Source organism: Misgurnus anguillicaudatus, chromosome 19 (assembly GCF_027580225.2).
Source record: "Misgurnus anguillicaudatus chromosome 19, ASM2758022v2, whole genome shotgun sequence".
Lineage (NCBI taxonomy): Eukaryota > Metazoa > Chordata > Actinopteri > Cypriniformes > Cobitidae > Misgurnus > Misgurnus anguillicaudatus.
Window position 1 is genome coordinate 39,476,005 of NC_073355.2, and position 23,527 is coordinate 39,499,531.

Genomic DNA, 23,527 nt, shown 5'->3' on the forward strand with positions numbered 1-23,527 from the left:
CAATAAATTAAGACACAGCTTTATCGGAGTCATCAGGAGCTGATCCCAAGTGTTTATCTGGAAGCTGTTGGTGTCTGTACTGGTAAAGAGCTTGGCGACAGTGTAATGGATGCAATATCAACCCTCTGTAAAGCTGACACAAAGATGGTTGTTTCTCAGCAGAGATATGTACATTTGTGCCAGCTCAACACATTGAAGCAGTTTCTCGGACAGGGTTTACAGGACTAGGATTTAATTATATTAGGACATTTTAGTTTTTACAAACAAACCCTACAAAAAAACAAGACTGGTGCGCATCTTGTGACAAAACAATAGCACTCATATATGTTGAGGTATGTCAGTAAAAGGTGTTTTTAAATTATTGTAGCTCAAATATGCATTTTAGCCTGGGACCAGGATAAGCCCTGTCAGGGAAACTGCACCATTGTTTTCCCATATCAGATGTAGGTTGCTTCAGGTTGAGTTGTGATTTTAAAGTGTAGTTGTGGTCAGAGACGGATGGATGCTCCCATTGTGTTTCTGCATCACAGTTTAGGAACATGTTGATTGTATCATCCTCACAGTTGTCCACTGCATCACTACACATCAATGCATCTGTGAAAATAATATAACCATAAACAGTTTTATGTTAGTATTTAAAATAAACTTGCATCATGAGAATAAATATATAAATGCCACCCATACTTAAACAGAACAGTGTGTAAGAGAGAGATGCATTAAAAAGAGACAGTAACATTATACACACAACCTTTAACTTCAGTGTTAAATAATACGTTGTTTAATAGGTCATTATCAATATCTGAATGAGAAATGAACTGACATTCTAGCATCTGAAGTCTCAGTAACTTGTAGGAATCACGTGGGCTACTGTAAGAATGCAATGTGTACTATAATATCTCGTTGTATTATCGTAAATATAAAAATATAGGTGGACAATTAAAACCATTAAAATAGTTGCATTTTATAAACTAACGTTACTGATCTTAAGTGTGGGCTATTTGTAGAACGGACTTCACAAATCTAACTTTAGGCGAACGAGCACAAAGTTAGCTAAGATAGCTTACCTGAAACTGGCCACCTTGTCAACACATGGCGTGGTTTAAAGTTACCGGAACATCGTAGTCGAACCATTACTTGGGATAAGGGTGTTCCTCAGTTGGCTTAAAATTGGTAAGAAAGAAACATAAAGGCGTTCGAGTGAGCTTTTTAAGCTTAACGCATCACCTTCAGTCACTGCCTCAGCTGCTCATCGTCTATGCGGCCGGAAGAACGTTGACAAAATGAGCGAAATGGCGCCGCCCTTGTTGTCGTGAAAAATAAGTTGAATAGGGGTGCAACAATACAGTTTATCAACGGTTCAGTACATACCTTGTATTAACCATGATTTTCGGTTCGATCCGGCTCTGATGATTTGGCACACTAGTGTGTTTTTTTATACATTATTCTATGCTTGGGTGACAGGAACAGTGAGATGTTAAGAAGGGAACATTTTTTAATTTTCTTTTTTTAGTTAAAGGCGGAGTGCACAATGTTAGAAAAACTCTTTGGAAAAGGGAGTCCGGTAGACTACCAAAACGCACTTGTAGCCAATCAGCAGTAAGGGGCATGTCTGCGTATGTGTGGGGCTGGTCTATCAAAAGAAGGTCCAGATTCTATTGGGGTAGGGGCGTGTTTGTTTAAATGTTTTCCAATGTCAACATTGGCTTTAAAACATTGTACACTCCGCTTTTAATGGAACTAGGGTTTAAAAAATGGGATCAGAAAGAACGGGCTTATATCTGCATCTAGATGTTTAACCACTTCATTTACTTTAGGAAGATTCAAATTGGCTAGGAAATCTGCTGCTGTTTGTAGTTGTATTGTCCTGAGACCGGTATATGTCTTCATAAAATTTAGCAAAGCTCCTGTTTATATCAATTGGGTAATTAATGAGTTTGCTGTTTCCCATTCTAATTGAATGGATAGTTTCAATTGATAGATGCTTGAGCCTGTCTTAACTGACGAGCAAGCAACATTTGCGGTGTAACGGATGGCTCGGAGTCAAATAGAGGCCATTGGGCATCTGGATTTCAACAGCCCTAAAATTGTGATAGTTAGATAACCCTGTCTCCTTTGTTGACAATCGTAGAGATGTCTATCACCTATCAAGGCTGTAAAGTGGGTGACAATTAAAACAAATGCCGTCGTAAAAGGAGGTTCAAAGGAATTCCACCAGAGAAACCTGAGAGCCGTTCGTTCGACGATAGCCAGAGACACAGCAGGGGGCACAGACTATATGTCTGTGATGAAACCACATTTAAAGATCACAATGAGCTGTTTAAATGTATATATATATGTTATATCCCTTTACTGCATGATCATGTATGTGTGATGTAACTGTGTGTTAACACTTTAGTTAGATTTTGTTCACTGTAGCATGGTTCATATCTTAGGTATGAAATTATTATTCAACGTGATCTTAAACCCATGTCTTGTCTAGTATCAAATTAACCTACTCTTTATTTCCTAATCATTTCTATGTATCATATTACCATAAGCCACATCAATGTCATTTAATATCGATTTGAAGAGTTATGGAAACAAACTTTTATCATTATGCAAGTACGCAAATGTGATGTCTGAAAGATCAAAGGCTTGTTTCCCCGCGCGATCGAACACTTCGCACATTGGTAATTCACCTAAAATTGGCTGGGCGCGTGAAAGGTCAAAACGGCCTATCGCCCAAGCCATCATTGCTCAATAGCTCAATAGCTCAATAGTTCGCTCAATCGCTCAGTTCACTCATGAGCGCTCAGTCGCCCGGTTACTCAGGTAACCCGCCAGCGCAGTTTGGAAACTCGCTGAGACTCACCCAGAGTCCCTCGGATTCATCATCTTTTCTCTGAGCCCTGTCCTACTCTTCGGGACAGTCTTTCCTGGCTTTGCGCTAGAGTTCGGAAAACCACGCGGACCAATCCGCCCTACGAAACAACTTAACGGACTCCTTCATCCTACGAACCCACCTGTACTCTCTCTCTCTCTGCTCGCACCGCACGCAGCAGAAACTTCGCACCACATCACAAAGAGCCAAATGCAAGTATAAACTCGTTTTACTCGCTGATGCTTAAGCTTTACCCCTTATAAAAATTAAGGCGCTCCTTAGAGATTTTCCGATGGTTTGTGCAGATGTTAAGTAATAGTGCTATTGCCAATCTTTTACTCTCTTTAGCTATTTTCAATCTTTTCTTTCTCATCTATGTTTTATGTTATTGTATGTTTGTATGTTTAGTTAGTCGTTATGTGTACTTCGTTTTATAGTTAATAAACTGGTTTTGCATTTTCACAATTGAATTGTTTCTGTGTTCAATGCTCATGAAGGTAAAGTCACTATTTCTGCCTTTTGATCCAGCTACAAGCTGCGAGTAGCACTGTATATCAGTAAGAAGGTTAATTTTAAAGGCCATGAAATTAACATTTCTTAGACGTTAATATACGATTATGGATATATGTCTTCGGTGGACGAACATATTAATTAATTGTTATTATTAATTCTGCTACGCCAGGTAAAACCTGATAAACTTGTATAGTTAATTACAGTTAATTATACATGATATTCCCTTTTGAGCTAAAATCTAAGATTCCCTTGGGAATCCCGTAGTGTTTCGGTCGGAGGTTCATAGTGTTATAAATAACGTTATTCCCCTCCTCCCGCTAATTCGCTACAGCTATACTTACCCAACACGTCTTGAAGGCCCTGTAGAGAGAACACACTCAATGCAAACGAGCTAAAGCTATACTTACCCAACACGTCTCGAATCCCCTGTAGAGCGAACACACTCATTGCAAACGAGCTAAAGCTATACTTACCCAACACGTCTTGAATGCCCTGTAGAGAGAACACCCACAGCAACGAGCTAAAGCTATACTTACCCCATTCGTCTCGAAGGCCCCGAGATCCCAGTGGAAGAATAAACTTACCTTGCACGCTCGAACACATAGTGGTACCTAGGAGAGAGAGAATACTTACCTTGTGGCGAGGTGACGCGGCCTATCTCTAGCTTGGCCCGAAGAACCTGAAATCGAGAAACAGAGAAAGATTCAGCGATGAAGACGTGGCCCGTTAACATAGCATCACACTCACTTTGTGTTTTATTCTGTCCTCAGGAGGACGAAGCGGGCCGTGAGGAGACCGTCCATACAGGAGGTGTGTCGAGACAAAGGAGCTTCGCCCGACCCTTGCCCTGTGATCCTTTGGCCCGACAGCATTGACCTCTCCCCTCCAACGTCCCAGGCCCGTAGCGTTCCCCCTGAGGGCGAGAGGACATTTTTAGTTTCCCTTCCCCATTCCCTTTCTTCTTTTTAATTAAATTAAATAAAGTTGTTCTTATTTTATTTATCTTTCGTTTGTCTGGTCATTGGGTTGCTTTGGGGACCTCCTCGAGGCGGAACTTCGGTCAGAGCGTGGCCCACGTAGTTCGTGGTCCGCTCGGGCCGTGACAAAATCCAAAATGTCACCATGAACAAAGTTTCCCTTTGTCAGTCCTCCATGTTTGCCCCTCTTATAGTGAAGCAGCATAGCAAATATTTTCTTAACATTTCCTTGTTTTTAGCAACATTCATACTGAAGTTGTTACTGAATTTGTTGTTCTTTGCTTTTTTGTGTTTTTATGTGAAGCTACTTTGGTACACTTTGGTAAAATTAACAATTGTGACAAGCGCTATTGAAACAAATGTGACAATTGTGACGAATGTGACAAAATATTCTGATTATCCTGATGAGACAGAGGTGCTGATTCCCCCGTATGAGAAATTTATAGTTACTGGAATCATGAAGATAGGACAGACAGGTGCCTGGTGTAACATTGTGTTTAAACTGAAGAGCTCTGGGACACAAAGTAACTTAAACTGTACAATAGCATCAGTCAAGCCCAAGAGATATCACAATATGGTAAATATCAAACATCACAATTATCTCTGACTGATCAGCCTTCACAACTTCATTCTTCATTCTCTTTATATTGAATGTTGACACAACTTGTCAGCTGCTTTAAAATTTTTCTTAAATACAAGTTTCACAAATTTAAAACTATTCAAATGCACTTTGCCTACAGTGTATATTCTATTATTTATGTGGTTCTTATAACACAGCTCTCTGAAATACTTGATTCTGATTGGTCAGTTGTGACGCAATAACAGAAACTCGTCTTGACAGGTACAGCTATAATGTTTCACTTTATTGTCTCTGTTCGGGTTTGAATTTGTTACAAATGAGCTAATAAAATATTTTTAAATCAATAGTTTCGGTCCAGTCATTTATTATTGTACTATATGCATGTCTATAAATAGGCTACTAGTAATTACATGTTCATTGATACCATTACAGCAATGTCTCACTAGATGGCAATGTTACAACAGAGCAGAATACACTTAATTATCTTTACTGGAATGTTATTACAGTAAACTACATGTTTAACTCCTCTCATCACCATCATTTGCAATACAGTATAGCATTGTTCAGTGATGTGGAGTACATTATACCATTTAATTATCTGAAATGTTGTAAACTTGATGTTTGAAGAAGTCAGTCAATTTAAATTAACATTTATAGGATCACTAACTTACAACGTGTTTTCAAGCGTTTATTGGGTGCTTTATTTATTGGCCTATACCTGTGGTTTTTGACTCCAGTTCAGGAGGCACCCGCTCTGTCCATTATACAATACTGACAAAAATAATATCAGGTTTATGGGATTTTCCTGTCTGATATTCTTCTCTCAAATTTTAAACATGCTCAGATTACAAGATTTGAAATTCATGGTGCATTACAAACTACATGATTGTGCTATCTAGAGCACATGCTTCACGTCATCTCACAATAAAAGCGAATGTAAACGAATGGAGATTGTGATATATTTAAGCAATATCGCTCGAGTAGGAGTGTGATATAGCTCTATATCATCACGGCTGTGATTAGGCCAGAGGCACGAGGCCGTAGGTGTTTTATAACATTAAAAAAGGCAACAACAACAAATGTTCCTATAAGTAAGTACCCAAGCAGCTACCTTTAGCATCTCTACTGTAGCACTTTTTGTCTTAATACTAAGTTAATACATACAGCTTATCAATATCTAAAAACACTGACTGGTTGAACATAATGGTATAAAGACTGTTATAAATAAAATAGGTTTGCCTAGTTTATATTAATGTGAAACATATTTGAAAGGCACACATCACTTTCTCTCATAACCCTCTTCTTTAATCCTTTCACTCACTTCATGATGGATTTCTGTCTTTTCACTTCTTTTTAGCTCTTTGCCATCCATTTCTATGTTTATTTCTTTCATGACTTCATCTACTCCTCTCCCTTCACCAACATATTTTTCTGTTTTATTTGTACCTTCCACTCCCATAGTATTTGATTTTTCTATTCTTTTTGGTTAATAAAATGGATATCAGCCTTTCTTTTCATAATATCCTGGAAAAAGCAGCATTAAGTTGTCTTTCCAACATTGTCAATATAAACCTTTATGTGCATCAGAGTAAATGCTTCCTAAACTTTGATTTTCTAATAGCATAAAAGAGTTTACTTATCAGGATATGAGGAGCTCCTTCAAAAATGAAACAATGATATTAACCGAATGCTCTCGGCACATACATTCATCATCATTATACCAGTTTGTTGGCAGAATCCATCAAAAGTCTGATTGAAAATGCTAATTTACAAGAAAACTGTAGAAGACTATAGTAAGAAACTTTTTACAAAACTACAGTTTCTGTTTTGTTAACAAATCTGTACAGAATTTGGGATTTTACAACTATTTTGTGTTTATTCATCAGTTTTACTGTATTTTTGTTTGTTACAGTTTTTAAGAATATTCTTACCATAATAATTTACATAATAATTATCACCTTCTGTAAATAAATATAAAACTCAACACCAGGTGTAGTAGTTTCTGCTACCTTATCAGCTTCCATATCTTGTTAATGTCACTGTTTGCACATTTTCCTATACTTTTACAAGTTATTAACATTTTATCTAAAGACGGTTCTGATAAAGTTAAATTTGATACACATGAATTTGTATCTATGCCCAACATTCAACATTTAGCGTACAAAACATTATCACCTTTTTAATTTGCACTGTTGCATACTCAATCCCATTTCTGATTTAAAATACAGTATTCTATGTTGTTGAAACAATTTTTGAAGTTATTTTGGAGATGTCAAGAATTTATTTACATAATGGGTTTCTGTCCAGAGGTGTTAACAAAAATGACCACTAAGTGAAGTAAAAAAAAGTTAGCATGAAAATGTGACTTTTACCATATTTAAGTGCTATAATTGTGTCCCCAGTGCTTTTATCAACCTAGAAAATGTGAATAAGATCAACCCAGTTACTTAGTTTTGGTAAACCATTCTTCACAAGCATGTGAAAAAATAGGTCATTGAAATTTGGCTCCCCTTGTGATGTCAGAAAGGGATAATACAGCCCCTTAATCTGCACTATCCAACCACGCCACTGCCATTATAGTACAGGGATCAGCTCATTTGCACGTTAAAGGACATACCCAAAATCTGCAAATTTTTGCAAACACCTACAAAGTGTCAATTTTAACATGCTATAATAAATTATCTATATGATACTTTGAGCTAAAACTTCACGGACACCAAGGATTTATTTGACATCTTAAAAAAGTCTTCTGAAATGTCCCCTTTAAAGGGACTTTTAGTAGTGTTTAACAACCACACCCCCTTCCCACACTTCTCCATCTTTCAAGTCTAATCCCCCATTTATGGACAGCTGTCTATATAAGTTGTAAGATTGAAAATGTAGGAATTTATGACTCTGTCACAACTCCGATTTCCGTCCTGCTGCATTCCTATGCTCACTGATAGTCAATGGCGGCCAGTGATTTTTTTTCGAGGGCGCACGATGCGAAGCTCGTCACAATATGTATTTAGCCATCATGTGTGTGGCTCGTCATTTCAAAATATGTGTTTGCCGCATCATGTGAACCATGTGCATCACGTGTCATGTCAAAATAAGTGCCTGCTGTAGACACTCCAAAGGGATTTATGATAAAAGAGACGCTCACGTTTGCCAGATACTCAATCTCATGTTTAAACAGAGTTTAAGTTATTGTCTTGCGAGTCTCTCTTATCATAAACGCTTTCAACACATGTGCAGCAGGCACGTATTTTGAAATGAAGCATCTGAGCACATAGTTCACCTGACACAACAAATGCATATTTCGACATGACAAGCAACAAACATGAACACATATTCAGAATTTGCGCCCCTCGGAAGAGAAGTCACCGGCCGCCACTGCTAATAGTGATCAAAGACAGAGTTTATCCAGTACAGTGGGGGTTAAAGGTGGTCTTCTGTTGGTCAGTTTGAATGTATCATGTTGGGTTTGGCGACAGGGTCAGGGATAAAAGACTATGTATGAGTATGCTCTGGGCTTCTTCTGGCTCTTCTTCTTCTTTCCCTCATCCTCCTTTAGGCTGGTCTCCTTGAGCTCTGGGCCCTCATTTATAAAATGCTGGGTAATTTTTATCATACGATCTTTTCTCAAAAGTGCACACGTGTGATACATAAAAGTAATGTATGCACAGCAAAAAACAACAGCAATCGGACAAGCAAACGTGCGTATGTCTGCTCAGACCCTGATGTGACGCTAAGCACTTTTCCAGGTCAAAGACAGGTTTTATAAATATAGATGTTGCATGGATTTCTGCTTACCCACACTTTATGATCATATGTGCCTACGTGCGCTTTATAAATGAGACCCCTGCTCTTGGGTTCTTCTCGTTACCTGAACTCAGGGGTTTAGACCATTAGGCCAAGATTCCAGTTTTACACCATCTTGCTGTTAACATTTCTCAGTAATTTAGGCATTCCTACACATGATTCACTGTAGTGAATACACCCTTGCAAAATTTACAATAAAGATTTATATTGCCAGCTCAATCAGACCCAATGAAATCCACTTTTTCATTCTATTATTTTGTTATTTTATGCCATCCAAATTGCTTAGGTTTATTAGATTTTGTATATAAGGACTTAAATAACCCTTGAGCATTGTTCCAAATCACTACCCTTTCTGTTGTTAGTGGCCAAAAATGGCCACCAAATTAAACGGCTGTAAAAATGTATCAGATTTATATTTTTATTTTTGTATTTTTTTGCATACATCTATTAATCAACCTCAGTATTGATCAAAACTACCAAATGTTTACAAAAATTTCATGATTATTACTCTTTAATTGCCAAGTTCATAAGTGATGTCACTGATTTGAGGGAAAAAACACAAAATGACTGATTTTCAATATAAAAAGTGATTGTGGAATGGATTTTTCACAGTCTTGGGCATGCCAAATATTAGTAAAAACATTGGCTTTGATGCATTTTTAGTTTTTGTGCAGCAAAAAACAGAGCTTAAATTCTGGCTTGTACATAGAGTCACAAGAAAAACACAGAAAAGGTTGTGGCCAAATTAAGACTAAAAAAACTAAAAATGGCCAAAAATGGCCCCAACAACACATAAGGGATAAGACAGCAGTATAGTTTGATAAGGTGTGTGCTTCTGATCTGTGATATTTTTGGTTCATGACATGATGTGGTACATTGAAGCCACACGTCAATGTATTTTCTTTTTTACTTCAGTAATACACACTGTAAAACCTAACAGTGTAAGTCACTAAAAAAATGAGTTTATTTAACTTATTGTTTTTTTTAAAGTTAATTTCACTTAATAAAAACTGTGATATGAACTCAAAAAACTGCAAATGATTAACCATAACTTAAACGAATAAGTACTACATTAAGAATTAACTTAAACTGAATAAGTATGAATAACTCAATCACACATTCTCCCTCACACACACCTGAAGTAAATAATGGGCTTTAATTTTGACACGCGCATCCCCCACATCTCTCACGGAGTTTCACAGAGCAGCAACAGCCAGGACACAGACATAAAGAGCTAACAGGTAAGCACTACAAACTCTTTCAACCTTTTTAAAGCATCTTTAAACTTTAAAAACATGCTGTTTGTCGTGACTCTTCATTTTAATACTGTCTCGGTTAAGGACATTTGTGAAATGTTACCACGAAAGAACGCAACATTGACACAGCAGTATTACCTTAGACTCCTTCCTCTTTAAAGCATCTTTAAACTTTAAAAACATGCTGTTTGTCATGACTCTTCATTTTAATACTGACTCAGTTACAGTAATTTGTGTAATGTTGGACATATGACGAGACAAAGTGACATTGACACAGCAATATTCCCTGATAGCACACATACATCTCGAAGATGTCTATTTGATGTCTGCGTTTACATCTGCAAGACGTATTATTTAGATTGTTTGCTCATCTGCAATACGTCTCTGAGACGTTTCCTAAAAGATGTCATATAGACATATTGAAGACGTTTGCAAAACGTTTTTGATTTGGAATGTATGTAAAGCATCTCTTTCTAAGACCTTTATTAGATGTTTTTACACACCAGATGTATTCCAGATCTTCACCAGACATCTTGCAGACGTACCTGTGCTATCTGGGTTGCCTCAGACTCATTTTTATCAGCAGATTAATGTGCATTGAGTACACCACAGTTCTGTAACCTTAAGTGGAAAATTAATGCATATATTATGCGTTTTCTCTCTCAGTAAGGACTAACGTTAACTAACTGTCTGCCTGTTCTCAACCAAACAGTCATTCAAGACTTTTTAAAGGTAACATTACCAAATTAATTAATTAATTTATTATGTTGTGAGTACACCACAGCCCTGCAAGTGAAAAATGTATTAATATTTGTGTGTTTTTCTCTCAGTAAGGACTAACGTTAACTGACTGACTGTCTGTCTGTTCTCAACCAAACAGTCATTCAAGACCTTTTAAGGGTAATGTTACCATGTTTGTTAATTCATTAATTATGTTGTGAGGACACCACAGTTCTGTAAGTGAAAAATTAATTCATATTTGTGTGTTTTTCTCTCAGTAAGGATTAATGTTTACTGACTGTCTGTCTGTCTGTCTGTCTGTCTTTTCTCAACCAAACAGTCATTCATACCTTTTAAAGGTAACGTTGCCAAATTTATTAGTTCATTAATTATATTGTGAGCACACCACAGTTCTGTAAGTGAAAAATGTATTAATATATTATGTTTTTCCCTCTCATTAAGGACTAAAGTTAACTGACTGTCTGTTTGTCTGTTCTCAACCAAACAGTTATTCAAGACCTTTTAAAGGTAACATGACCACATTTATTCATTAATTTATTATGTTGTGAGTACACCACATTTCTGTAAGTGGAAAAATTCATATTTGTGTGTTTTCTCACAGTTTAGCACAAATGTATCCCGCGCAAGTTTGAATCTCTCTTAGTAAGGACTAACTGACTGGCTGTCTGTTCTCAATTAAACGTTCATTCACTCATAAAACCTTTTAATTAATTCATTATGTTGTGAGTACACCTCAGTTCTTAAATTGGAAAAAAATAATTCATATTTATGTGTTTTCTCACTGTTTAGCACAAACATTTCCTGCGGAAGTTTGAATTTCTCTCAGTGAGTACTGATGGATGACCCTTCACTCATAAAACCTTTTAAAGGTAATGCTACCACATTTATTATGTTGTGAGTATACTACAGTTCTGTAAGTGGAAAAGTAATTCATATTTGTGTTAGGGCTGCACGATAAATCGCATGCGATACCACGCGCATCACGTCAGTAATGCCGGTTCCTTGATTAGTATTAAATCACCATCAGCTGCTTTCAGAGGCACGACATTAACTGCCCAGAGCCGTAGATCACTGACAAGCTGGGCCATATCACATACATATCGCAGGCTATACGTCCGCGATAATTAATGCGAAATTGCCCTGATTGTCTGTGAACTACGGCTCTGTGTAGTTAAAGCTGCTCCATCTGAAAACAGCTGATGGCGATTTAATACTAATCAAGGAACCGGCATTACTGGTGAGATGCGCGTGACAAACACATGCGATTTTTACTGGCAGCCCTAATTTGTGTGTTTTCTCACAGGTTAGCACAAATGCGTCCAGCATAATTTTGGATCTTTACCATTGAGGAGACTGGCTGACTGTTCTCGACCAACCATCATTCACACACACAAACTTTAGAGGTACCACATTTAGTTATTCTGTTGTTAGTATACCACAGTTCTGTTAGTGGAACATTTATTCATATTTGTGTGTTTTCTCACAGGTAAGTATGAATGCGTCTTTACCATTAAGGAGGCTGACTGACTTTCATCTACCAACCGACATTATCACAACAAAAACACACAGACAAACTGAAACCTTGTTCATCATCAGACTGGAGATCTACAGGAACAACATCTACATGTACAATCAGATCTCTCATCACATTTAATACTGGAGTGTACTGGTGTCAGTCTGTATCTGGAGACAAACTTCATCCTGTTAATATCTCAGTACACAGTGAGTCTACAAATCATTATTTATTCATTTTAGAGGCAGAAAATATTTACCATCAGTGCAATGAAACAGATTCCATTAATTTCAATAATCAGTGGATATTAAATAAATATAGATTGAGGCATTTTCTAAAATATAAATGCAGATATTTGCTTCTGCAAAACTACACAATGCAAGTGTTGTGGGTAGCTGTTGCCAGGGTGCTCCAAGGGTTTTTTTTAGACCAGCACTACAGTATATGGTTACAATGGTTTTCTTACTGGTTGCTAAGGTTTTGTTAGGGTCTCAATTATATTCTGGTCCCCAGATAATGGTTAAAGATGCTCTTTCATTTTAAGTCTATGGAATTTTAATTAATTTTTATAATCTGCCAGATGTAACAAGCTGATAGAAAATGGGAAAAATCCATCTGATATATTTTTATAATTTATAATCATCATTAATTTCTTCTGTTCTGTAGATGTTGATGTGATTCTGGACAGTCCTGTTCATCCTGTGACTGAAGGAGATCCTCTGACTCTTCACTGTTTATATCGAGATAAAAAAACCCTCTAATCTGAGAGCTGAATTTTATAAAGATGGATCAGTGGTGCAGAATCAGACTACAGGAGACATGATGATCATCCCTACAGTCTCAAAGTCACATGAGGGTTTCTACTACTGTAAACACCCAGAGAGAGGAGAGTCTCCAAAGAGCTGGATCTCAGTCAGAGGTGAGAGTCTCTCCCCTATAAGCACTGCTGAAATGTTTTTGCATATGCATATATAGTTATATAAGGATGTGTCTCTGCTTTTCCAGCCGCAGGATCTTCATCTCTAGCGACTGACATATTCCTATGGGAATACTTCCGGGAAGCCGACCATTTGCTGTAGGCTTTGAAAAGCGAGTTCTGTTATAGAAAATGTATTGCTTGGTATTAAACTTTGAGCTTTATCATTTTGCAGGCATTATTTATGCTCTTACAGCAACATTACACGCTAACTAAAGATTGAACAATAGGATCACAAAAAAAAAACGTGACCTTTAAGGGCCAAATAATTTTCCTTTACAATGTCTCAGGCTGAGAGGAGAAAACTCTTAATCATTTCTTTATTCTTTATTATAGACAGTGTTAGTGAATCAGCTGGTCACACCTATCTTAATATTAAACTGAAATCAATATTTCTGCCGTCGCATCATCCAGGTGGATGCTTCACATTGGTGGTGGTTGAGGAGATTCCCCCGTTCATATGTAAAGCGCTTTGAGTACTTAGAAAAGCGCTATATAAATGTATTATTATTATTATTTTAATTATTATCAATATAAAGCTTCATGTGCATCAGAGTAAATGCTTCCTAAACTTTTCTAATAGCATAAAAGAGTTCACTTATTATGATATGAGAAGCTCAGATACTCCTTCAAAAATGAGACAATGATATTAACTGAATGCTCTCTGCACGTATACATTTATCAAGTACTTTCGTTCCACTTAATCCCAGCTTCAGGCCATTCAGAAATACCAGTTTGTTTGCAGAATCCATTAAGAGTCTGATTAAAATGCTCATTTACGTAAGAAACTATAGTAAAAAACTTTTTACTATACTAAAACTAAAGTTTCTGTTTTGTTTACAAATCTGTACAGAATTTGGGGTTTTACAACTTTTTTGTGTTTATTCTTCAGTTTTTACTGTATTTTTAGTTAATTGCCTAGGTTTATTAGATTTTGTATATAAGGACTTAAATAAGACAGTAGTATAGTTTGAAGAGCGTGTGCTTCTGATCTTTGATATTTTTGGTTCATGACATGATGTGGCACATTAAGCCACACATTAAGGTGTGAACATGTTGCTTCGTAAAGTCTGTTTGTGTCTTGCAAACATCCTCACAGACACATTGAAAACTATGATTGAATTCTTAGATGTTATAATGGTAACTATGACAAACCCTTCATTTAATATTCACATGTATTCAGTTATCTTAAGAGCAGACCTGAAATAAAATAATACCTCTTGTTTAATCATTGTAACTCTCTGTTCATGATATCCATATGTCTTGTCAAATTGTTGTGCATGACCTTTTTTTACCTTTCTTGAAATCTTGATATTTGTTCCCCTTATACTGCATTTATATGGCTTTTATGAAAAACAAATCATTTTGCATTGCAAATTCAGAGGATTTACAGAATTTAGTCTATGAGGGTTCAAACTTTTCAACAAAAAAATCTTGAACCCTGAACTAAAACATGATCATTTTTGTGCCCTGGATCAAGTCTGATCTGAACAGCTGTTCAATAACCGAGACAGTGAAATGACAGATAACTAAATCCAATATAGTCCGACTATGAGTAACTTACTTCTACATTGCATCTGAGGATTCAATCTCAATCAGGATGTTGACATCTGCAGCTCTTATTCTCATAGTCACCAGTAATGTTGTCCCATATGCTTACATTTTGAGTGTAAATATTACAAAATGACAATATTACGTGACAACTGATGATGTGAAGTTATTATTTCTCATTGCAGGATCACAGCCTGTTTGCTGAAGGAAAGATATATCTATTAGGTATGGCAATGGATTCAGTTAATGAACGGTATGTTTGTACAGTTGTACAGAGAACATGGCAAACCTGGTTTGACACTTATCATACTGGTCATCAACTGAATTTTTTGCCATAACAGGCACTTGTGATCCTACAGCAATAAGAAAAAATAACATCATTAGTAGTCATAATTGTATAGTAATATACAGAATCATAATTCAGTCTTACCTGTCCTAGGACAACTTTACTGGTGACAATGAGAATAAGAGCTGCAGTTGTCAACATCCTGATTTTGTGGAAAACTAATGGAAATACAGTAGTAAAATGAAGAAGCTAAAAAGATGCGAGTATAAAATTTGCATAAATGACATAATGGCTAGCCGTAATGCTTCTGTGACCGATAGCAGCGCTATTTTGGTGGAGTGATCTTATGGTGCAAAGTGTGATAAAAATGGCGGCACAGAGTACATTTTGAGAAAGGAACATGCATGAACCGCCAGGGGACAAATATTGTTCCTTAATAAATATTTCACAACCTGATACATATAGCTAACCAAAACTCCATTTAAAGCAAGTTACTCTAGTTTACACTTGGGGGTCATCTAACCCCCCACAGATAGCAACGTACAGTTATAGGCTACTTTAGATACACTGTAGATAGAAAAAAATTGTAATGAAGTTTCACTTTTTTAGGGAATAGAAATGAAGGCACCGAAACAGTATACTCTATTTTTAAGAGGGGGCGAGATCAAGCTGAGATAACCAAAGTAAAAATAACATAATTAAAATGTATCACTTGAAAACAGCAACTACAAGTATCAATACATATTCAGGAACAAAATGTAATAATATATACTTTAAATTAATTTGAGTTTTTTATGGGATTTCTGGATCTATAGTGATGTGACTAAGGGTGCGTTCACACGACAAAATTTCGGGAGTGACAACCGTATTTACTTACAGGTGTGAGTCTGGAAGTGTCCTGTTCACACACCAAATTAAGGACACAAATACAACACTGCCTGTATGAACGAGCAACCGACCTCAAACCTGTATTCTAGTTACACGCGGCGCCTGTAACCATAGTGACGGATGAATATATTAAAAAAAGTATTATTTATGCAATGGGCAAAACTTTATTTATGTAATTAACAAAAACAGATGGCTGGTATAATGCTTACCATTGTGCAGAGAAAAATAAACAAAGGTGGTTCCTTATTAAAGTTTTAATTTCCAAAATGAATGAACATAAAATCAGTTTCAGCAACTGCACGTTTTACCAAAGCAGATATATACAATATTAAAGTAATCATAATGACTTGTGAAGCAAATCGATCCGTTTTTGCAAGAAATTGAACTTTATTTAAACCATTAACGCAGCGCTTACGCTCCCGCTCTGTAGGTGGCGCAGAGAGTATGGTTTACCAACCGCAGACAAAACCAGCCTCTTAGCGCCACCTAAAGAGCGGGAGTGTAAAAAGCGCACTTTATATGTTGCCACAGTTTTGTATGGACGCTAATAATGTTTTAAATAACGTTCAATATCCTGCAAAAACTGACCGATTTGCTTCACAAGCAGCAAAAAATGTCACCAGGAGTCATGGAGATTACTTTTGTATTGGATATATCTGGCTTTTGACCTCTCAAAGTGACGCATCTTTTGCCTTGGCTTGTATTATATGAATCACAGATGTTTTTTTTTTGCAAAATATCTTCTTTATTGCTTCACTGAAGATGAAAGGTGAGTAAATAAACAGCTAATTTTTATATCCCTTTTATTATACACTTAACATTATATTAATCATCCACTTTTAAGGTTTAAACTTTATATATCTCACTTACTGGGCTGCACACAATTTTATGTGTTATTTAATATGTTCTGTGGCGTCTATGAAGGTAATATAATATCACATTAACCTTATGGAGCAATTCTGCTGAGTAGTTTGCAGTCATGTTCATGCACTGCAACGTTATCTTAACACAAAGAGCAACGAATGACTTGACAGACAACTGGTTGTCCAGTGCGATTCCGTTCACACGGCACAGCTTCTCTGTAAATACGGTTGTGAAACCCGAAAGTTACGGGTGTGAGGTCGGTTATAGAATGCGGTTGTCAAACCCGTAAATAACCGAACTGCGTGTGAACGGAACCGTCTTAAGGACTCAAATACGGGTTTGACAACCGTATTATGGTACCGTGTGAACGCAGCCTAATGCTCAGAGTAAAATAAAAGCCCAAAAGAAAAAAAAAGCAAAGAGATGTGACTTTAAAACAATCAGTGATTATTATAATTCTTAGATTTAATATAAAACGTTTACAATGTTTTTCAATACACTTCTTTAAATGTATGTACATTCAGCACCAGCATAAGATTAGATTGCAGCATCAGTGCTTCCTCAAAAGGACACCAAGACGCTTATTTTGTTCTCAGTGAACTTTAGTGTGTTGAAATGTATGGCGGGGATCAGTTCTCCTTTCTAAAGAATTCATTTTCTTGGTTTTCATTTTCTGCTTGTCTCTCGACTATTTTATTTGGACTAATATTGTAAAAGTTGAAATGCTGAGTGACTTAAATGGATAGTTTACCCAAAAAGGAAAATTCTATCATCATTTACTGACAGAATTTTAATTTGTAGGTGAACTATCACTTTAATGTTTATTTGTTCAAGAGTGTCACGATCGGGAACACGAGTAGGGACACAAACGCAGGGTTCACACGAAAGGGTAACATTTAATATAAATAACATTAAATCAAACACGAGGAACAACACGGGCAGGTAAGAACAATGACTGAAACACTGGAAACAAACATGACATCAGCGACAATCATCCGGCAAGTGAGTACAACACGAACAGGGGTATAAATACAGACAGACTAATGATGTGCAGGTGTGATGAGGAATCAATGAATTGTCCAGGTGACGTAATCAGGACAGAAACAAAACATGACACGGATTTCACCGTGACATTACCCTCCCCTTAACGAGTGGCTACCAGACACTCAAAAACAAAACAAACAGGAAGTCTGGTAGGGTGGATCCAGGGGAGGGATGGAGGGTTTGGAGACCACGACGGAGCCGGCGGAAACCGGGGCGAAACCGGCAGGGCAGGAAGCCGGGGCACGGCCGGGAGAACCGGAGTGGCCATCTCAGGGACCGACTCCGAAGACTCCACCCTCCTGGGAACCGACGGGGATCTGGTCGTCCTGGTGATCGACTCCCACCATCCCGAGGAAAGGGGCTCCTCCACGGTGGCGACCACCCCGGGGAAAAATCAAGCGTGGCGTCCGTTCTCGAGCCCCAAAACAAGCATAGTGGCGGACCGACCCAGACGACTCTACCAGCAGGGGAATCTCCGGAATTGATCCAAGATCCAACCCTCGAACCCGCTGCGTCCTTCACTGGCCGGATGATTCTGTCACGATCGGGAACACAAGTAAGGACACAAACGCAGGGTTCACACGAAAGGGTAACATTTAATAGGGATGGCTCCCGCGAAACTGACGTTTCGACACTGTGTCGAGATCTCGAAGCGTAAATGTTTCGAAACACTGCTCCGAAATGTGATTCGAAACACCCATGTCACGTGATATAGTGATTCGAAACACCAAGCGGTGCATTTCACAAGTATTTCGAAAGGTGGCGTACCTGTCGAATCTGCGTCGAATCTTAAACTGACAGGGTAGGAAACAAATCTGACAATACCTCATAGATGCGTTTTTGGCAAGATCAAATACTATAAATTACTGAAAAAAGTCATTTTTCCTCATAGGTATGTAACACTTACAAAAAAATGCATGCCAGCAAAAGTGTCCCTTGTGTGAGAATGTTTTTTTTTTAAAGGCTGGAGAAATTATATGTAAAAAAGCAGCTGGTTGAGTTTATCAACAATTTATATATTTGAAAAAAAACCTTTATATGTAAACAATGTGGCATATTATGGCTTGATATATTTTATGAATATCTTATTATTTATTTGGTATATCTATATTCCATTTTTTTTTATTAAATAGACCCGAGTAGCCTATAGTTATCGACAATTGTGAGCCTAAAAGCTCATGTAGTTGTCAAACAGATGTTAAAACAACAACAAAAAGCATTTTATCTTGATGACGTAGCGCATGCATTTCCCGGGTTCGATCCTAAGATCTACGCATGAGAGTCGAGAGCACTATCCACTTTCCCATCCTATCAATTGTGTGTCAATCAAACAATATGTGGGATACAATTTGTCAGCGCTCGTCTAAAATCTTGTCAAGGCTGCTTCGAAAACATACGGCACAATTGATTCAACTGTTTCAGTGTTTCACGAAGCCTCGCTCTACCCACCACTAACATTTAATATAAATGACATTAAATCAAACACGAGGAACAACACGGGCAGGTAAGAACAATGACTGAAACACTGGAAACAAACATGACATCAGCGACAATCATCCGGCAAGTGAGTACAACACGAACAGGGGTATAAATACAGACAGACTAATGATGTGCAGGTGTGATGAGGAATCAATGAATTGTCCAGGTGACTTAATCAGGACAGACACAAAACATGACACGGATTTCACCGTGACAAAGAGATATGAATGCAGCACTTTAAAGCTGACAATGAACGTTATGTTTATTAGGAGTAATGCAACAACAAATCATACAAACCATACTATGCATGTACATTAACAGTATTTATTTTTAATTTGAATGTTATTTAGACAATAAAAAAAATGTCTTAAATTCAAGTAATGTAGCTGTGTTTGAATGCCTATGTAATTAGTTGCTGTTAATGGATGTGAAGAAAACTTGTTGAAATGGAGTATTGGAAAGTTGTTTTAGGGTCAATGTTTGCCCTGTTTAGTTGATTTTCAAGGCAATTTAATATTTTTATGAGGAATTTTTAACCAAGTGTCACCTATTTAATTATATGCATTTTATTACAAATAAAGAAACCTCTTCTATAACATTTAATTACATAGCATATTAACTTTAAACTGAAGAAAATACTTTGACAATGTTTATTGTATTTTACATGTTCAATTCTCAAAATACCACACAAATTAATCTGTACTGTCATTTATATCTTTTACCCCATGTGGCTCCTAAGATCACTTGTCTGATTTTGAATCAGTTTGAATTTCATTTTATTTTAATTTCAGTCAGACCCAGTAAATGACACGTTATGCATTTTTTCTGATCGTATGGGCAATTCAATAAGACAGTGGCATATTGAATTTTGTGTATTGCACATGTTGCACATTATAAATGTACCAATGATGTCAAGTCAGCATATCGCTTAAACAAATTCATTTGTGTCTTTCCAAAATCCTGACACAGACAGATGAAAAACTGTGTGATTCTTAGATGTTATAGGGGAACTGTGGCAAACACCTATTTAAAAGACATGATCAGTTTTCTTCAGTTTTTCAAGTTCTGGTAATGTTTTTCTATGTATTGGATGTCTTTGACCCCGCCCACTACTATTAAAATGTATAAAACTCTCTTAGTTTGTACCTTACTGCCACTCTTTGTTCATGCATACAGTATCAGTACAGTACAGGTATCAGATCTCATCATTTTATGTACTGAACTTTAACTTTAATACTTTGAAATTTGTTACTCTATTTATCAAATCCTGGAAGAAAAATCACTTGAAGGTCTTAACATCTGAAAAGGTTTGTTACTATAAATTATTTCATTTTACAAAAGAGGCTTATGATTAGATATTTAGATGTAGTGCTCTGGTTAAAGAAATATGTTTGCTCGATAAGTTTTAAAAAAATGTTTTATATGGCTCTTTTAACAAAATGGTTCACAAGACTAAATATTGGAATCTCCCTTTGTATTGTGCATATATTTTATATATTTAAAGTATATTTATAGTAGGATTTTGACTTTGTAACACAATATTGCATTTGTTGTCTTGCAGCTTCTTTGCTGTAATTTATACAAACCTGATCTCCATTTGTCATTTATCTGAGGATTGAGACTAAATCAGGATGTTGACTACTGCAGCTCTTATTCTCATTGTCACCAGTAAAGTTGTCCTAGGACAGGTAAGATTGAATTATGAGTCTGTATTATACTGTACAATCATAATTACTGAGGATGTTATTGTTATTTCTCATTGCTAGGAGACAGAGTGTCTGTTAAAGAAGAGATATATCAATTGGATATGGCAGAGGATTCAGTTGATGACCAGTATGATGGTTGTACAGAGAAGATGGCAAACCTGGTGAAGAAAGAATATTTAAACAAAGAAATCATTCCTATACTTCACTTTAAAGTAGATAATACAATGAAAAATGAAGATAACTTGAATGGCAACCATTTAAGTGCCATTTCTGCATACACAAGTGGTGAAATATACAATAAATTCAATCATGATGTTAGGAATGGTAAACAAAAATACAAAAACGGGAAATTTGAATGGTATTCACTTCACTTTTTCTTGACAGAAGCGATACAGATTCTTAAGAGAACACAAAATGAATGTCATTTAACTTATAGTGGCACCAAACGTAGGTTTAATGAGAATATTAAAAAGAATACAGAGATTCGTTTTGGCTCATTTGCGTCATCCTCTCTTAAACGTGAAACAACAACAATGTTTGGAAAAGAATCTTGTTTTGAAATCGAGACTTGTTATGGTGCTGATGTGACAAAATACTCCCAGTTTAAAAATGAGACCGAGGTGCTGATTCCTCCATATGAGAAATTTAAAGTCACCGCTATCAGAAAGAAAGGTGAGAAGGATGCCTGGTGTAACACTGTGTTTGTGTTAAAGAGCTCTGGGATTAAAAGTAATTTAAACTGTGCAGTGGCATCAGTCGAGCCCAAGAAATTCAGTATTAAATCAGCTTTTAACCGTTTGTTAAATAAGCTAGGTATTAAAAAATCATAAGTGTCAAAAATCTCTCCGTTTCTTACCCTTTTCATTCTGCATTTTAAACTAAAATATGAGATACAAGGCATTTTATATAAACTGCATGAATGAATTACACTTTGCTTATATTCTCATTTGTATGTTGTTCTTATGACATGGCTCTTTAAGATAATTGATTCTTGTCAGCGGTGACATTTTAAGACCTGTTATACTCCAATAACAATCGCTCATACTAACACACAGCTTTTTTATGTACTTTGAGTCATCTTGACCTATATGACTTATATGTTTAATGTATCACTTTGTTGTCTCTTTTCTCATGACATGTTTGAATTTGATACAAATGAGCTATTAAAATGTTTCAAATCAGTATTTGTGTCTAATTATCTACTTAGCCAAAAATGTGGCAAGTAAACATTCGGTTATTTAAAGGATAATACCTGCCCTTGGAATATTTTTGTAAAAGTATAGCAAATATTTAGTAGCCGTTTTCTGGCAAATTTTTTACCATTATGACAATTTTAGTAAAACCATGGTTAATTTGTTACTTTGCTAAAAAAAACTTTAAAATGTGGTTTATATATGGTTTATTTTTGTAAGGGTTTATTTTGCAATTATAACCGGCTTTTCACTTACTTATCACTTGATTATAATTACACGGGTGGGTGAATACAGTAATCCTGAAGATGATCACTAAAATTAACACAATTTTTTAAGAAGTTTCTTTTTAATTAAAAGACTATATCAAGATAAACATGATCTATTTTTTTACAGTTAGTTCAGAGCATTAATATCCGCTTGCAGTATTAAAGAAGAAAATTCCACAACTGGGTCATTCTTTATTTGTGGTGGCAAGTGGTGTCCCTCTACTTTACATCATGTTGAAATGAACTTTAAATGTCAATAAATTATAAACTGACTTGTTTCCATGTCTGTAGGATAAACACAATATGTGCACTATTAACAATTACATGTTTTTTTTATATATTTTTTTTAAATACATTTAGTATTTGTTTAAGAGAGTTTGAGTGCATTTGTAAGACAATATGCTATAATTAAATGTTTTAGAAAATGTTTCTTTGTTTGTAAGTTTAATTATGCAAGTTCATGAAACATTCATCCTTCTGACTGATAACGCTACGGTTTTGCCTAATGCCTACTTTTTGTTTCTAGACAGATTTAATGACAAACATGTGCATAATTAAAAGGATAACTAGAGTGTTAATAATGTTTGCCCTAAATGAAAATAAAAACAAATAATACACTTTAATTAATTGCTTAATTATGTTAAATAATTTATTTTTCTTAAAAACACATTTTTAGTGCAATGATTTTGTAGAAAGTCAAAGTGTAACATGTTTGGACTGAGATTGTGTTGCTTATACAACTTTTGACCTGCAAGTGGCACCATATTTACAGTATGTGTTTCGAGTGCTTTGAAACAGTGAATCATTTTTCGAAGCAATTGGTTCAATTGATTCGAAGCTTCAAAAAGCTTTGTTTCCTCCATCACTAAGGATAAGTGAAAATTTGGGTCATTCAAACATGTGATTTTAGCTTGCTTAGTGTAAACCCCAACAAGTTCAGAGTACTCAAAACTTTTGTATACTGTACCTTTTACCGTTTAAAATTCAGAGAAGCATATTATGTTCACTTAAAAAATTAAAGTGATAGTTC

The 23,527-nt window shown here is 36.1% G+C and overlaps 2 protein-coding genes across 2 annotated transcripts in view; both read left to right on the top strand.

Annotated features, from left to right (window-relative positions):
* LOC141349278 (Fc receptor-like protein 5) overlaps nt 1–23,527 on the top strand; it is a 185,980-nt gene that overhangs the window by 35,072 nt on the left and 127,381 nt on the right. The gene's annotated exons all lie outside the window — the stretch shown is intronic.
* LOC141351134 (erythroblast NAD(P)(+)--arginine ADP-ribosyltransferase-like) lies at nt 21,123–22,209 on the top strand. The gene has a single exon (XM_073857607.1). It carries the CDS (start codon nt 21,140–21,142, stop codon nt 21,866–21,868), a length of 729 nt encoding a protein of 242 aa, XP_073713708.1. The 5' UTR covers nt 21,123–21,139; the 3' UTR covers nt 21,869–22,209.